Source organism: Macaca thibetana, chromosome 12 (genome assembly GCF_024542745.1).
Source record: "Macaca thibetana thibetana isolate TM-01 chromosome 12, ASM2454274v1, whole genome shotgun sequence".
Classification (NCBI taxonomy): Eukaryota; Metazoa; Chordata; class Mammalia; order Primates; family Cercopithecidae; genus Macaca; species Macaca thibetana.
In genome coordinates, this window is record NC_065589.1 from 39,446,508 (window position 1) to 39,463,510 (window position 17,003).

At 39.0% G+C, this 17,003-nt stretch overlaps 2 protein-coding genes across 9 annotated transcripts in view; one reads left to right on the forward strand and one right to left on the reverse strand.

The window, feature by feature from the left end:
- SUMO1 (small ubiquitin like modifier 1) overlaps positions 1-17,003 on the forward strand; it is a 1,087,495-nt gene that overhangs the window by 31,399 nt on the left and 1,039,093 nt on the right. The window lies entirely within an intron of this gene.
- The window catches only part of NBEAL1 (neurobeachin like 1), a 206,357-nt gene that overhangs the window by 4,088 nt on the left and 185,266 nt on the right, over positions 1-17,003 (reverse strand). For 5 of the 8 annotated variants that reach the window (XM_050750758.1, XM_050750759.1, XM_050750756.1 and 2 more), the window contains 7 exons: positions 15,667-15,776; positions 13,063-13,235; positions 11,989-12,083; positions 7,067-7,183; positions 6,502-6,663; positions 4,345-4,493; positions 752-1,601 (listed from right to left, as the gene is read on the reverse strand). In XM_050750758.1, coding sequence (XP_050606715.1) covers positions 1,241-1,601; positions 4,345-4,493; positions 6,502-6,663; positions 7,067-7,183; positions 11,989-12,083; positions 13,063-13,235; positions 15,667-15,776 — 1,167 coding nt within the window. In that variant the 3' untranslated portion in view covers positions 752-1,240. Of the gene's footprint in view, positions 1-751; positions 1,602-4,344; positions 4,494-6,501; positions 6,664-7,066; positions 7,184-11,988; positions 12,084-13,062; positions 13,236-15,666; positions 15,777-17,003 lie in introns of those variants that run through there. The other 3 variants (XM_050750762.1, XM_050750761.1, XM_050750760.1) reach the window with 1 other exon arrangement.

Consider the following 17,003-nt stretch of genomic DNA (forward strand, 5'->3'; position numbering starts at 1 on the left):
CCGTCTCTACTAAAAAAAAAAAAAAATACAAAAAACTAGCCGGGCGAGGTGGCGGGCGCCTGTAGTCCCAGCTACTCGGGAGGCTGAGGCAGGAGAATGGCGTGAACCCGGGAGGCAGAGCTTGCAGTGAGCCGAGATCTGGCCACTGCACTCGACAGAGCAAGACTCCGTCTCAAAAAAAAAAAAAAAAAAAAAAAAAAACCAAAAAACTAGTACACAGTTAAAAATATGTATTAATCAAGATTTTGATATTTTAGATAAAAATAGATCTTGAAATAGAAATATCTTTTCATAACTAAATATGGATCTAGTTCATATTCTACACTGTAGTACAAAGTCTTGCTCTGTCACCCAGGCTGGAGTGCAGTGGCATGATACCAGCTCACTGCAACCTCCAATTCCCAGATTCAAGTGATTCTCTTGCCTCAGCCTCCCGAGTAGCTGGGATTACTGGCGTATGCCACCACACCTGTCTAATTTTTATATTTTTAATAGAGACAGGGTTTCACCACGTTGGCCAGGGTGGTCTCGAACTCCTGACCTCAAATGATCCGCTTGCTTCGGCCCCCCAAAGTACAGGGATTACAGGCGTGAGCCACCGTGCCCAGCCACAATAATATTAATTTAATGACACTTTTTTTGTTAAAATAATACGCTGAAAAAAAAGCATACGGACTAAAGAAATTTCAAATATTTATAAAACAGTTTTTTACGATTTTTGGAGTGCAGTGGCGCGATCTCGGCTCAGGTTATTATAGCCACTGACTGTGTGACAGTAATTTCTTCCCCTGAAATAACCCCGACAGATCCCATATTGTTAGATTTCTCAGAAAATACCAACAGTGACTTAAAAAAAATTATAATGCTTAATTTAACTATGTAATAACATGAATTATTTGGAAGAATCAGTAAGTTACTAGAGTATAACTACAGTTTTCCTAAGAGCGAGAGTTAGATTTATGATACATGAATATTCAATAATTGATAAATCATTAGCAAGTAAATTTAACTATAGGAAACTCACTGAGAATAAGCACACTATATGGGGATATCTGTAGTTACAAATAAAAAATGATGCTTTTACAAAGTAACTGACATATAGTTATGATGAATATTTGTTAAAATTAAAGTAGTTTTATTGTTTGAGCCTATATTTCATTCTTTTGTAAAGGCTCTTATGTATTGAAAATCTAAGTCGTGGTCTTGAATCTAGATTTGGAAGAAATGAATTTTCTTATTCCTATAGAGTGGTAGATAGAATTGCCAAAGATGGGCTTTCAATAATAATATAAACATCACTTTTGAATAATAACTTTATCCTCTTTTTATTTACTGCCTTTTGAAAAATCAAATTTGGTTTTAATTTGTTTATCCCTAATGGTAACTTCTCAATCAGCTGGAATGAAGGAGAACCAAAGTAATCCCCAACAGCATGAGAAATGAAATTATTGATGCTAGGTTTTACCTCAGCAGGCTTGCCAACACCCACTACAATCAATTTGCCGTCTTCTAAACCTACAAGAATATGGCTGCATTCTTTGGTTACACAAACACAATGGATAGGCAGTCGCATAGCTAATGGGTTGATGCTGAGATTCAAACTAGAAGAGAAATAAAAAATACAGACATAATTACATGGATTTATAATGAATTCACAGAATTTTATATCTGGAAAATAAATTAATGCTCATCTAGTTCTGGATTCTAATTTTACAATGTGGGAACTTGTGTCCAGAAAGTCTAAGTGACTCACACAAGGGCCTGTATTTATAGCATTACTTAAAAACACTTGATAAACAGATCTTTTCTCTATTTTTGACATCTATTTTTCTTCTAAACATATATAATCAAACAAAATATCAATAAAGCAAACATGAACCTAAAATATAAACATTTTCTTGACTTTCTAGAGAATCTTACTCTTTTTTCAATTTTCCAACCCATTCTATTATTACTTCAGTTTTTACATCTTATTATTACATTCGTCATTTATCTAAGGTAGTCTTTACGTTCCCTTTAGAGAGATTAGAGGGAAGGTGAGAGACAAAGTAAGGAACACAACAGTTAGATAGGATTTTATATGGATACTAACTAGATTCTTTTGTTTTTTTTTTGTTTGTTTGTTTGTTTTTGTTTGTTTTTTTTTTTTTTTGAGACGGAGTCTCGCTCTGTCGCCCAGGCTGGAGTGCAGTGGCCGGATCTCAGCTCACTGCAAGCTCCGCCTCCTGGGTTCACGCCATTCTCCTGCCTCAGCCTCCCGAGTAGCTGGGACTACAGGCGCCCACCACCTCGCCCGGCTAGTTTTTTGTATTTTTTTTAGTAGAGACGGGGTTTCACCGTGTTAGCCAGGATGGTCTCGATCTCCTGACCTCGTGATCCGCCCGTCTCGGCCTCCCAAAGTGCTGGGATTACAGGCTTGAGCCACCGCGCCCGGCCACTAACTAGATTCTTATCCTTAGTGTTATTCCTAAAACAGATAGAAATAAAGTTCCTGTACCAGTCACTGTTCTCTGAGCCTCAGACTCTCAGTGGGCATTTGTTCTAGTCTTGCTCTGATCTTATCCCTGAAATGCAGCACAGTACACACCAAGTTCATTGCTGTTCCTATGTCTTTGTGCTTTATTTCCTCACATATTGACTACCTCCATCTCCAAAAGAAGGCCCTCCCTGTCTTTTCATGTCCATTTAATTCCTACTAATCCTTCATCAAGACTCCTCTGACTACTCAGATCCATGCTAATCCTTAATGTCTTTAAAACTTCTTGTACCTGTAACTGGGACCATATAATTTAGCTCTTAAACTGTTCATAACAGTACACAAATATTGATATTTCCCCAACTAGTCTTTTTTTTTTGAGACGGAGTCTTGCTGTGTCACCCAGGCTGGAGTGCAGTGGTGCGATCTCGGTCACTGCAACCTCCGCCTCCTGAGTTCAAGTGATTCTCCTGCCTCAGGCTCCTGAGTATCTGGGACTACAGGTGCCTGCCACTACATCCTGCTAATTTTTGTACTTTTAGTAGAGATGGGGTTTCACTATGTTGGCCAGGCTGGTCTTGAACTCCTGACCTCAAATGATCCACCCACCTCAGCCTCCCAAAGTGCTGCGATTATAAGCGTGAGCCACCACACCCAGCCTCCAATTGGTCTTAAACCCCTTAAAAACCATTATTATGAGTAAGCATCACAGCACCTAGGCACTCTCATGCTTATTGCCCTGTTGATTCATAAGTGAGAGGTGGATAAGAAGCCCAGAAATCTTGGGCCAGGTGCAGTGGCCCACGCCTGTAATCCCAGCACTTTGGGAAGGCTGAGGTGGTTGGATCACTTGAGGTCAGGAGTTTGAGACCAGCCTGGCCAACATGGTGGAACCCTGTCTCTACTAAAAATACAAAAATTAGCTGGGCATGGTGGTATGCACCTATATTCCCAGCTAACGTGGAGGCTGAGGCAGGAGAATCACTTGAACCTGAGGCAGAGGTTGCAGTGAGCCAATATCATGCCACTGCACTCCAGCCTAGGTGACAGAGCAAGACTCAGTCTCAAAAAACAAAACAAAACAAAACAAAAACACATATCCACTACTCCAATATCTCTCTCCTTCACTAGATCGAATGACAATAGATCCCCCTACCAATTTTATACACACACATGCATAAATATGTTAAATATACTCTAGTTTAGTTTACTACAATTAAAAAACTTTATAAAAATTCAAACCATCATTTGGACAAATTTCCAAATCCATAATTCAGACTTGGTACTATGAACATTTTTTTCTAGCTCTACATATTTAAAACATTTCTTTTGAGACAGGGTCTTGCTCTGTTGTCCAGGCTGGAGTGCAGTGCTATGATCACAGCTTACTGCAGCTGTGACCTGGGCTCAAGCAATCCTCCCACCTCAGCCTCCCAAGTAGCTGGGAACACAGGCACATGCCACCATGTTCAGCTAATTTTTAAAGCTTTTATTTTTAGTAGAGATGAGGTCTTGCTATGTGCCCAGGTTGGTCTTAAACTCCTGGGCTCAAGCATTCCTCCCTCTTTGACCTCCCAAAGTGCTGGGATTACAGGCAGGAGCCACTGTGCCCAGCCTAAAAAATTTTTTAATTGTGGTAAAATATATATAATGTAAAATTTTCTATATAATAAAAAATGTATATATATACTTCATTTATGAGTCCAGGAATACTTTAGCTTCTCCAATTTTTTATACTTGCTAAAAGACAAATTTTTGTAATAAATGATAAACCAAAAGATTAAAAATCTTAGATCCTGATTTTCACTCTAGACTAGAAGTACTGCCACCTTTTCTTAAGTGATACTTCATTGGTTTTTATTACTTACCTGTGGAGATCTCTTATAGACAGGAATCCTTGTAAGCTGCCTGTGACAATGTGTTCTCCAATTACACATATATCTGATACTTGTTCCTTCAGGATTTGAGACCCTAGATACTTGCCATTTATAGAAAACAGATGTAATGCATTCTTATCCTGCAAAGAATTAAGGAAAAGTTAACAATTTCAAATAAAAACTGAGTTTTTATATTACCAGTTAAAACTCTGACTATAACAGAATAATTATTTGGTTTAAAATTCTGGGATAAAAATATGGCTATATTTAAAGACCAAGTGTGTAGACAATATTATTAAAGTGATTTCAAATCAGATTGCCAAGTAAATATTAAACGAGAAATCTCACTCTCTCCAAAGAATTAAAATCTCATTCAGCCCTCCCCAACACCCTACATTCTTAAAACAAAAGAAAAGAATTCCTTTTCTTTTGAGATGGAGTCTCGCTCTGTCGACCAGGCTAGAGTGCAGTGGCGCAATCTTGGCTCACTGCAAGCTCTGCCTCCCAGGTTCACACCATTCTCCTAACTCAGCCTCCTGAGTAGCTGGGACTACAGGTGCCCACCACCATGCCCGACTCATTTTGTTTTTTGTATTTTTAGTAGAGATGGGGTTTCACTGTTTAGCCAGGATGGTCTCGATCTCCTGACCTCGTGATCTGCCCGCCTCGGACTCCCAAAGTGCTGGGATTACAGGTATGAGCCACCATGCTTGGCCTTTTTTTTTTTTTTTTTTTTTTTTTTTGAGGTGGAGTCTCCCTCTGTTGCCCAGGCTGGAGTGCACTGGTATAAACTCGGCTCACTGCAACATCGGCCTCCCGGGTTCAAGCAATTCTCCTGTCTCAGCCTCCCTAGTTACTGGGACTACAGGCATGCGCCACCATGCCCAGCCAATTTTTGTATTTTTAGAAGAGATGGGGTTTCACCATGTTGGCCAGGCTGGTCTGGAACTCCTGACCTCAGATGATCCACCTGCCTCAGCCTCCCAAAGTGCTGGGATTATAGGTGTGAGCCACCACTCCCGGCCCCCAAAAATTCTTAATATTGAAAAAGCTTAGGCTGGGCATGATGGCTCATGTCTGTAATCCCAGTGCTTTGGGAGTCGAAAGCAGGAGGATCGCTTGAGCCCAGGGGTTTGAGACCAGCCTAGGCAACATAGGGAGACCTTGCCTCTACCAAAAATTAAAAAAAACTAGCCAGGTGTGGTAGCACATGCCAGTAGTCCCAGCTACTGAGGGGGCTGAGGCGGAAGGATCAGTTAAGCCCAGGATTTTGAGGCCAAAGTGACCTATAATTGTATCACTGATTGTGCCACTGCACTCCAGCCTGGGCAACAGAGAGAGACTCTTGTCTCAAAAAAAAAAAAAAAAAAAAAAAAAGGCCGGGCGCGGTGGCTCATGCCTGTTATCCCAGCACTTTGGGAGGCCGAGGTGGGCGAATCACAAGGTCAGGAGATCGAGACCATCCAGGCTAACAACGGTGAAACCCCGTCTCTACTATAAATACAAAAAATTAGCCGGGTGTGGTGGCGGGCCCCTGTACTGTAGTCCCAGCTACTCGGGAGGCTGAGGCAGGAGAGTGGCGTGAACCCGGGAGGCGGAGCTTGCAGTGAGCCAAGATAGCGCCACTGCACTCCTGCCTGGGTGACAGAGCAAGATTCCGTCTCAAAAAAATATATATATATACACATATATATATACACACACACACACACACACACACACACACATACACACATACACACACACATATACACATACATTAATTAAATAAATAGTGATGTCACTGAAAGGAAACAAATATAAAATTGAGGGCTTGTTTATTTATATCCTGCCTTATGCAAAAGGAATTTCAGTTGGCTATCATTTCCAATTTCCACTTAATCTTAAAAAATCCTACATAATCAGAAATTATTCTGAAATCATATATTATACAAGTCAATAAAAATCCCAACAATAAAATACTAATGTGAGGCTACGATTGTGGTAGAAGTCCATCTAATGTTAAGAAACAAACAACTGAATGATGAAAGAAAAACATCCTCTTTAAAATATGGTGTTTTTTCCTTCTTCAATAAACCTCCTCTATAATGTGGGGAGGGAAAGATACACTATTGGGAGTCTACCTCTATTGCATGAAAGGTCATATACCTTGAGGGTGGTCTTTTCTTCAATGCTGGAGTAGATAACAATATGTCCTTCCCAAGATATAGCCAAATTAGGAATGGTCAGGAACAGAGAACTCTCACAAGGTGGTCGTAAAGTCCTCATGTACTGACCTTTCTGAATGGTATGTATAATCACCGTTCCATCCTACACACAGGATATATCAGAAAATGAAAAAGACAAAGAAAAACAACAGCAAAAAGGAATAAAAGTAGAGTGGGCCAGATAAAGAAATGTCGGAAAGGAACCAAGAACATGATTATTCCATCAAGGATATATGCACCTTAGGAAAAATTCCAACTTTGAAATTTCAAATAGTATTTTATTTCCTAGAATGCCCTCTTCCCTTAAATAATAAAATGAATAAAATCCCAAAATGGCATTCAGTTTTTTATTTTGCAAGGTCTATTCTACTTTTGCAAAGTCCTATACAAATATGGTATAACATTTCTATACTTTTATCAATTCCTCTGAAAAACATTTTAGTTATAAATGTTGGTAATAAATTTGTAGATAAATTAATTAGTATTTCTTAAAGGTGAAATCTTACCCTTGATCCCGACACTGCCATGTCTAGCTCAGTGCTGATGCCGACACTCAATACCTCATCGGTGTGTCCATAAAGAATCTGAAAAGGTTTAGATGCTAAGCCCACAGGAACACCTCCCTAATAATAAAAGAGAAAAGCAAAGGTAAAGGTGGTTTCTTGTTTTCTGTTTTTCATAAGGTTTATTTAACCTTCTAATCACATTTAAATGAAGGTTCATTTAAACCTTCTAATCACAAACTAACATTGCAACTAGGTACATACCACTGAGTCTATTCATAATAGTACTCATTCTTACATTTCTACTTGGATTTCTGAATTATTCTCCATCTCAAAAACTTAACTAAGCTCAAAACCTTAACATAAATTGTTGCAGTGTTGACAGTCTTGGATTAATTTTTCCAAGTATGTTATTTCTCCTTTTAATCTACAGATTTATTCTTCCTTAACTTCAAATAAACTTTTTGTGTTATATCTCTGAATAACTTTATTTTTTTGAGACAGGGTCTCATTCTGTTGCCCAGGATGGAGTACAGTGGCATGAACATGGTTCATTGTAGCCTCGACCTCCTGGACTCAAGTGATCCTCCCACCTTAGCTTCCCTGAGTAGCTGGGACCACAGGAATGTACCACCATGCCTGGCTAATTTTAAATTTTTTTGTCGAGATGAGAGTCTTGCCATGTTGCCCAGGCTGGTCTTGAACTCCGGGACTCAAGCAATCCTTCCGCCTCAGCCTCCCAAGGTGCTGGGATTACAGGCATGAGCCACCACGCCTGGCTGAATAATGTTTTCATTTATTGGGATCGCTGCTTCAGGGACATCAATTTTCTTCATGCTGACTGTCTTTGATTTTTATAGCTATCATTCTTTCTCTAACTGCTTTAAAGTTACTTTTTTATTGGCATTCACTTTGATTACATCTTTTTTTCCATGCTACTAATTTCATTTGCAGCCACATCAAATCTCTTTCTTTCAGTTTCTGCTTTAGGTTTGTTTGCGTTTGTAATGGTATTTTTTTATAGGTCTTGGCTGCAGCCCTTTGAAAAAACATTTGTGGGTACACAGTAGGTATATATATTTATGGGGCATATAATGGTATTGGTTTTAATCTCAGCTTGATTCTTCTGCAACCTTCGTTTTCATCTTATAATGCTATTTTATCATTTCATCTTTGATCTTCCATTTTATTGAACTGCCATTCTTATGTTTTCCTAGTAACACAATTGTATTGCAAAAATTGCTCTCTGAGTCATCTTCCAGAAGAAAGACTCTTTCTTCATGTCTTTAGCATGCTTTGTCTTTAGCATACACATTTGTATGTTATTTGTTTTATTTGAATAGTTGCTATTTGTATTTGTGATTATCCTAGACAACTCTGCCCAGACCTTCTACCTGTTCCATGCGGTGTACATTAATTCCCCTTGACACTCTGCTACCTGTGACACATTTGTCTTCCTTCCCCTGTGAGTATCAGTCTGAGTGCTTAGTGCACTATATTTAACTTTCAAAACTCAGGTAATTCCTTATGGAAGTAATTCCAGTTCTAGAGAAAGAGGAGCCCTTCCTAAATTTATTTGGTAAAGACTGCATATCCCCATACTAAACATGATAAAGACAGAACAAAAATATCTATTTTACTTAAGAGTAGAGAAATCATTAAAGTACTAGCTAATAAGATACATCAGTAAAGTGTAATAACAATATACCATAAATTATGTGGGTTTATTATAAAAATTCAAGGATGGTTCAAACCTAGGAAATTTCTCAACATACATAATACATTACATCAAGAAAAGGTAAAAGAAAAACTATAAATAAGATAAATGGGGAAAAACAGCTGTAAAGAACATTATTGGAAATATAAAATTAGAACATGGACTGTGGATTAGCTAATGGTATTGATTGTGGTAACTTTGCTGGGTTTATGTACAAGATTGTCTTTGTTACTAGAAAATACACACTGACCTATTTAGGGGTATAGGCATATGATGTCTCCAACTTTTAAATGGTTAAAAAAAATAAGATGTTGTAAGAGGGAGATACTAAAAGAGACTGCTAAGACACATGATACAAAATATACTACTTTTGCAAATTTTTTACAAGTTTGAAATTTCATTAAAACTATAAAGTTACCAAAAGAAAAAAATAATGGCAGTGTTTTCACTTAAATGTGAAAAACACAACTAGTGAAACCTAACAGCAAACACTATACTAAATGGTAACATTGGGAAGGCATTTTCATCAAAATTAGATAAAGGCGGGGATGCTCAGTATAATTTTGCTTACCTTATTGTATTAGCTAATGATGTAATATGGTAAGAAAATGAAATAATTAGTATATTAGAAAAGATAAAGCAAATCACTTTTATTTTCAGATCACATGATTGTATTATCTCCCTTATCTTATTTTCAGGAAATCCAAGAAATACTAACAACCATGAGAGTTGATAAGAGGATTTGGCAAAGTAACTTATAGTCAAATCACTATATAGCTTTTCTTTATATTAACAATAATCAGAAACAAAAATGATTTTAAAATCCCACTAAAAATAGTAATAGAAAACATGATAATTTGTTTTTATTTTTTGTTTTTTTTTTTTTGAGACGGAGTCTCGCTCTGTCGCCCAGGCTGGAGTGCAGTGGCCGGATCTCAGCTCACTGCAAGCTCCGCCTCCCGGGTTCACGCCATTCTCCTGCCTCAGCCTCCCGAGTAGCTGGGACCACAGGCGCCCACCACCTCGCCCGGCTATTTTTTTGTATTTTTTTAGTAGAGACGGGGTTTCACCGTGTTAGCCAGGATGGTCTCGATCTCCTGACCTCGTGATCCACCCGTCTCGGCCTCCCAAAGTGCTGGGATTACAGGCTTGAGCCACCGCGCCCGGCCGATAATTTGAAGTAAGTATCACAAGGTATAGGATCTAAATGAAAAAGAAAGAAATTTTATCAAAGGACATAAAAAGGACCTGAAACAAACATGGAAAGACACTTCCTATTTCTGTAAATAAATAACTATAAAAATATACCAAATTATCGGGAGGCGGAGGTGGGCAGATCGCTTGAGCCAAGGAGTTCGAGACCATCCTGGGTAACATGGCAGAGACAATCATTTTGTCTCACTAAAAATATAAAAACTAGCCAGGCGTGGTGGTGCATGCCTGGAGTCCCAGCTACTTGGGAGGCTGAGAAGTGAGGATTGCTTGAGCCTGGGAGGTCAAGCCTGCAATGAGCCATGATTGTGCCACTGCACTCCAGCATGGATGACAGAGTGAGACCCTACCTCAAAAACAAACAAACAAAAAACAAAACAAAATCCCAAACCAAATTAACACATAAATTGAATACAATTTCAGTAAGGCTAAAATGGAGTATTTTTTTTTTTTTTTTTTAAAAGAGGGTATGGGGCCAGGCGCAGTGGCTCATGCCTGTAATCCCAGTGCTTTGGGAGGCCGAGGCAGGCGGATCATGAGGTCAAGAGTTCGAGACCGTCCTGGCCAACATAGTGAAACCTTGTCTCTACTAAAAATACAAAAATTAGTTGGGCGTGGTAGTGTGTGCTTGTAGTCCCAGCTACTGGGGAGACTGAGGCAGGAGAATCGCTTGAACCCAGGAGGTGGAGGCTGCAGTGAGCCAAGGTCGTGCCGCTGCAGTCTAGCAGGACGCGCGACAGAGCAAGACTCTGTCTCAAAAAAACAAACAAAACGAAACAAAAAACAAAAGAGGGTATGGTTAAAACGTAAGTTCATATGTAAGAATAAATACCTATATAAGACTAGCTGGGACCATTACACTTTAAGTGTAATGCTTTCTATTCAGAAGTAAACAAAGCCTTATCCAATGTAGATAAATAAGTTATCAATAATTTAAAGATTGTAATATAAGAAATAAAACAAAAAAAATTAGAAGAAAACAAATTTTTTTTTTGAGATAGGATCTTGCTCAGTCACCCAGGCTGGAGTGCAGTGGCAGGATCTCAGCTCACTGTAGCCTCTGCTTCCCTGGCTCAATCAATCAATAAATTAAAGATTGTAATATTTCTTTATTTCCCATCTCAGCCTCCCACGTATTATAGCTAGGACTACAGGCATGTCCCACCATGCTCAGCTAGGTTTTTTAAATGGAAGAAAATTTCTAGATACTTTTTATAAATTTGTAGTGAGAGAGAGCCTGTTAAGACAATGCAGAAAACATAGAAGCTGGCCAGTCGCAGTGGCTCACGCCTACAATCCCAGCACTTTGCGGGGCTGAGGCAGGCGGATCACTGAAGGTCGGGAGTTTGAGACCAGCCTGGCCAACATGGTGAAACCCCATTTCTGCTAAAAATACAAAAAAAAAAAAAAAAAAGAAAAAAGAAAAAGTAAAAAAAGCCAGGTGTGGTGGCACGTGCCTGTAATCCCAGCTACATGGGAGGCTGAGGCAGGAGAATTGCTTGAACCTGGGAGGTGGAGGTTGCAGTGAGCTGAGATCATGCCACTGCACTTTGGCCTGTGTGACAGAGCGAGACTCCATCTCAAAAAAAGAAAAAAAACAAAACAGAAGCTATTTAACAAAAACGATACTTCCTGGACCCATATTATTATAAGAATGCAATCAGGTTGATGAAAACCATAAATCTATAATTTCTAGTAGTCCCACAAGAAAGAAAGTAAAATGTTACTATGCTAAAAGACAATAAAAATAATTACTGTTTTCCTGGGAGAGGTAAGAAGGAAGAATCTTTGGAAAGCAATAGGGAATAAGGTAATGAATCAGGCAGTAAACCTAGGAAAAAATGTGGTGACTTGGACAGGACAAAATGTGGGTAAAAAGAATACAAAGGAGCTCAGTCACTACCAGAAAACAATTCGATGTCCTAGTAGAACATTTTGCTAGTATTTTCAGGGTCAATCTCTGATCTAAATCAAGAACATTTAAATGTGTGACTACCTGTTGTGTTATTTGCCATATCATACATGTAGTATCTCTGGAACCAGAAATCAAATGTATTCCACAGTAATCTGTAGCTAAGCAAGTCACAATATCTGTAAGAAAAGGAATTAAATAAAATGAAATGCCTCGTTTTGCTAAAATAGAATTTTAAGAGCAATTTTTGTTAATGTTCAAACTATTCCTAAATCAGTCATGCCAACAGGGAGGAATGTAGGCATGGTACTGGAAAAGCATTGGGGAAGAGAGCCACAGGAAAGCAGCAGAATCAAAATCACCTTGGAGAGCTTTCTTTGAAATCACCCTCCTCTGAGCATGAGAAGTAGACATGCGGTGTGGGGAATGACTATCACAATCTTGGGAGGAGGTTAGATAGTTTGAGATAGATCCCCAGTTAATTTTCATATGCTTCTTTGCCTTCTCATCCCCATTCACCTTCTACTGCCATTGGGAACTGTAATCCTATAGAATATATGTCCTTAGAAAAACTGCACGTACTATACTATAAATTCACGATACAAATATACTTTTCCTAAACTGCAAACAGCTGAGGTAAGTGATATCTTAGGATTGACTGGTACAGAATTAGCAGCAGACTCCATTTTCCTTCCCCAACAGGTTTATTAGAAAAAAATCTACTCAATGTTTTATTCTTATATTGAAGATTGATACACTAAGAAGTAGCAGATTAAAACTACATTCAACAATTTTATCACTCTCATGTTTAACTGTTAACATAGTAAGAGGGCAGTTGATGTCTTATTTAATGACAGCAGATTTTGTTACCATTTTGTCTTAAAATTCTTACTTTTATCATTCATTTAAAAAAAAAAAAACTTAGCCTAACATTTCCAGATGCTATGAAGCTGTATTTAATTTATATGGTGCTTTATTATACCCAAAATACATGAGGCACTCCTATAGAAAGCATATATTTATAATCTTACACAATAAAAAAGTTCACTAGGCTTAAAAGGTAAAATTTAATGCTCTTTACGAGGAGCATGTACTACTTTTACAGTTAAGAAAAAAATAAAAATTTTGAGCGTTTTTGGAAAAAAAGCTAATGCTTACCCATATGCCGGATGATGTGTGAGATAATTTTGCCTTTTGTAAGTGACATCACTTGAATGCTATTATCCCAGTATCCAGCGCTGAAGAGCAACTTTGCATCATGTGATACTACAAATAGCTTAGAAGTGACCTCTAGCCCGGGAGCAAAAGGACCATTCATACTGCGCTGAGTTCTGCAAACACAATTAAGTATCAGACTGTTCCTTAAAAGATCACTTACACTGATACGAACTGTTCTTTTTAAACCTCTCTAAAAAAGAAATAAAAACTTAGTCCCAAATGTCCTATTTGAAATGTCTATTAATAAACGATAGACTTGCAGAAAATACGTTACCTCACTGTAATATTTTTCATAAAATAAGAATATACACAACAATCTCAAGTGCTAAGCAAAAAAAAGTTGAGATCAGTGAAAGTATGAAAAATGCTTAAATCTTGGATTTCAAAGACAATTTAATAAAATTGACAATTTTGTAAATGGCAGCCTTAAAGTTTAAAGTCTAGTAAAAAACTAGACAGGATATGCCAGGACTAGGAATATCAGAAATAAACTTAAACCAGGGATGTCCTACACAAGGTGACGCATAGGAGATAAATCAGGCAGATAAGTGTGTATCTAACAACACTTAGGATGACTGTTCTCCATTTGAACCAAAGCAAGCATGCTGGTTTTGTCAGCTTCCAAGTGCAATACCTGTGAGCTTAGCCAATCTAGATTTTTCAGAAAGACAAGTGATTGCAACTCAGTGTGTATATAGAAAACGAAGGCTAATTCTCATACTCTAGCTATAAAACTTTATTGTTCGATATTAATTTGCTGAGAATATGCTTCTTGCAAAACATAACAGTACTATGTGGGATAAGAAAGAAAAAAAGACATTTTCCCTAATCTCATGAAGTTGTATTCTAGTTGAGGAAGACAAAGATACAATGATAATAATTACAACATTTTAAATAATTTTCAAATATATGGTGTAATTTGATCCTCAACACAGAGTGTGATTTTTTTTTTTTTTTGAGACGGAGTCTCGATCTGTTGCCCAGGCTGGAGTGCAGTGGTATTGATCTCGGCTCACTGCAAGCTCTGCCTCCCAGGTTCACGCCATTCTCCTGCCTCAGCCTCCCGAGTAGCTGGGACTACAGGCGCCTGCCACCACACCCAGCTAATTTTTTGTATTTTTAGTAGAGATGGAGTTTCACTGTGTTAGCCAGGATGGTCTCAATCTCCTGACCTCGTGATCTGCCCGCCTTGGCCTCCCAAAGTGCTGGGATTACAGGTGTGAGCCACTGCACTGGGCCATGATTTTTGAATTTTATTTTAATTTTAATTTTTTTGAGACAGAGTCTTGCTCTGTTGTCCAGGCTGAAGTGCAGTGGCACAATCTCAGCTCACTGCAACCTCTGTCTCTTGGGTTCAAGCAATTCTCCTGCCTCAGTCTCTTGAGTAGCTTGGATTACAGGTGCCCACTACCATGCCTGGCTAATTTTTGTATTTTTATTTTTATTTATTTTTATTTTTTTGAGATGGAGTCTTGCTCTGTCGCCCAGGCTGGAGTGCAGTGGCGTGATCTCGGCTCACTGCAAGCTCCACCTCCCGGGTTCACACCATTCTCCTGCCTCAGCCTCCTGAGTAGCTGGGACTACAGGCACCTGCCACCATGCCTGGCTAATTTTTTTGTATGTTCAGTACAGAAAGGGTTTCACCGTGTTAGCGAGGATGGTCTTGATCGCCTCACCTCGTGATCCACCCGCCTCAGTCTCCCAAAGTGCTGGGATTACAGGCATGAGCCACCATGTCCAGCCAATTTTTGTATTTTTAGTAGAGACAGGGTTTTGCCATGTTGGCCAGGCTAGTCTTGAACTCCTGACCTCAGGTGATCCGCCTGCCTCAGCCTCCCAAGTTCTGGGATTACAGGCGTGAGCCACTGTGCCCAGCCATGAATGTGATTTAACTAGAAAAAAATATAAGGAAACAAACAGGACAACTCAATGTAAGGGAAACACCACTTTAAGTTAGAACATAACTTTTGGAGATTAAGACACATAGGTCTTATTTTTAAATAATAAGGTAGAATAAAATTACAAGGAAGTCTGTTATTCCTAATGTAATTGCATTTTTATAACTGATATTATGGAAATTAAGTTTTGTATTTAAACCAATATAAATTCAGGACATAACTTAAAAAGAAGGGAAGGTTGTGGGGGGAGGGAATGGAGGGAGGAAGGAAGGAAGAAGAGATAATCTGGATCTCAAAACATTACTTTCAGGGCTAGGTGGCCTATAATCCCAGCACTTTGGGAGGGTGAGGCGGGTGGATCACTTGAGGTCAAGAATTTGAGACCAGCATGGTCAACATGGTGAAACCCGATTTCTACTAAAAACAAAAATTAGCCAGAGAATCCCTTGAGCCTGAGAGGCAGAGGTTGCAGTGAGTGGGGATTGCGCCACTGCACTGCAGCCTGCGTGACAGAGCAAGACTCTGTCTCAAAAAAAAATAAAAAAATATTTCTTTCAGAATAACATGAATCAATTAATCCAGTTTTTTTTTCCTGGCAATAAGGTACCTGGTATAGCTGTTTTGCTTTAAATATTCATTTACTTACTTTGGATTTGTCACAGTTTGATCCTTGATGAATGTAAAGTAATTAGAAATGTTTCTGTCATAAGGCAACCATCCATGGGTTCCAATAACAGAATTCATGCTTATTGTTATCTGGAAAAGAACATATGAAGACTCAAATTAAATGAAATATTAAGGAAAGCAGCCCAGAATAACCAGATCCTCACATGACATTGGCATTTATCACTTAGGGAATACTGTGAGACTGTGTACTTCAAACATGAAACGCATTAGGAACATCTTAAGATAATTCAAACAGAAAAAGTTCTTTGCTTATCTTTTATTTTCACTCCGTTGCCCAGGCTGGAATGCAGTGACATGATCTCAGCTCACTGCAACCTTCAGGCATGTGCCACCATGCCTGGCTAATTTTTGTATTCTTTGTAGAGACATGGTTTCACCATGTTGCCCAAGCTAGTCTCCAACTCCTGGGCTTAAGTGAGCCTCCCACCTCGGCCTCCCAAAGTGTTGGGATGACAGGCATGAACCACCACATCTGGCCTTATTTGTAAAGAAAACTTGACTTTTTTTTTTTTTTTTTTTTGAGATAGAGTCTTGCTTTATCACCCAGGCTGGAGTGCAGTGGCATGATCTCAGCTCACTACAACCTCCTGGGCACAAGCAATCCTGACCTCACTCTCCTGAGTAGCTGGGACCACAGGCATGCACCACCATGCCTGGCTAATTTTTTGTATTTTGGTGGAGATGGGGTTTCGCCATGTTGCCCAGGCTGGTCTCAAACTCCTAAGCTCAAGCAATCCACCCACAGCCTCCCAAATTCTGGGATTACAGATGTGAGCCACTGCGCTCAGCCCAATTTATCTTTCTTTAGGAATATTATTTTTTCTCATGATTTCTCAAAGTTTATTAGCAGTTATTAGCTGGCAGGTAGAAGAAATTCAGGGACCAGTCTTACCATAAAAATGTAATATATATCATTTAGAACATAAATCAGAAGCAGAATTTACAATGAATTGTTAAGGTCTCCCTGTAGTGACAGTCATAGTGAGTAAGTTCTCTTCTCTTCAAAATGAAAAGCCTTTATCTTCTTGATTATAAAAGTTAACAAGTTACCCCACACAAAGGAAATTCTGGTAACTTTAAAAAATGCAGGCACTTTGTAAGGCTCAGGTGGGAGGATCACTTGAGCTCAGGAGTTTGAGACCAGCCTGGACAACATGGCAAAACCTGATCTCTACAAAAAATACAAAAATTATCTGGCCATGGTGGTGTGTACCTGTAGTCCCAGTTACTCAGGAGGCTGGGGTGGAAGGGTCACCTGAGCCCAGGAGGTCAATGCTGCAGTGAGCTGTGATCGGC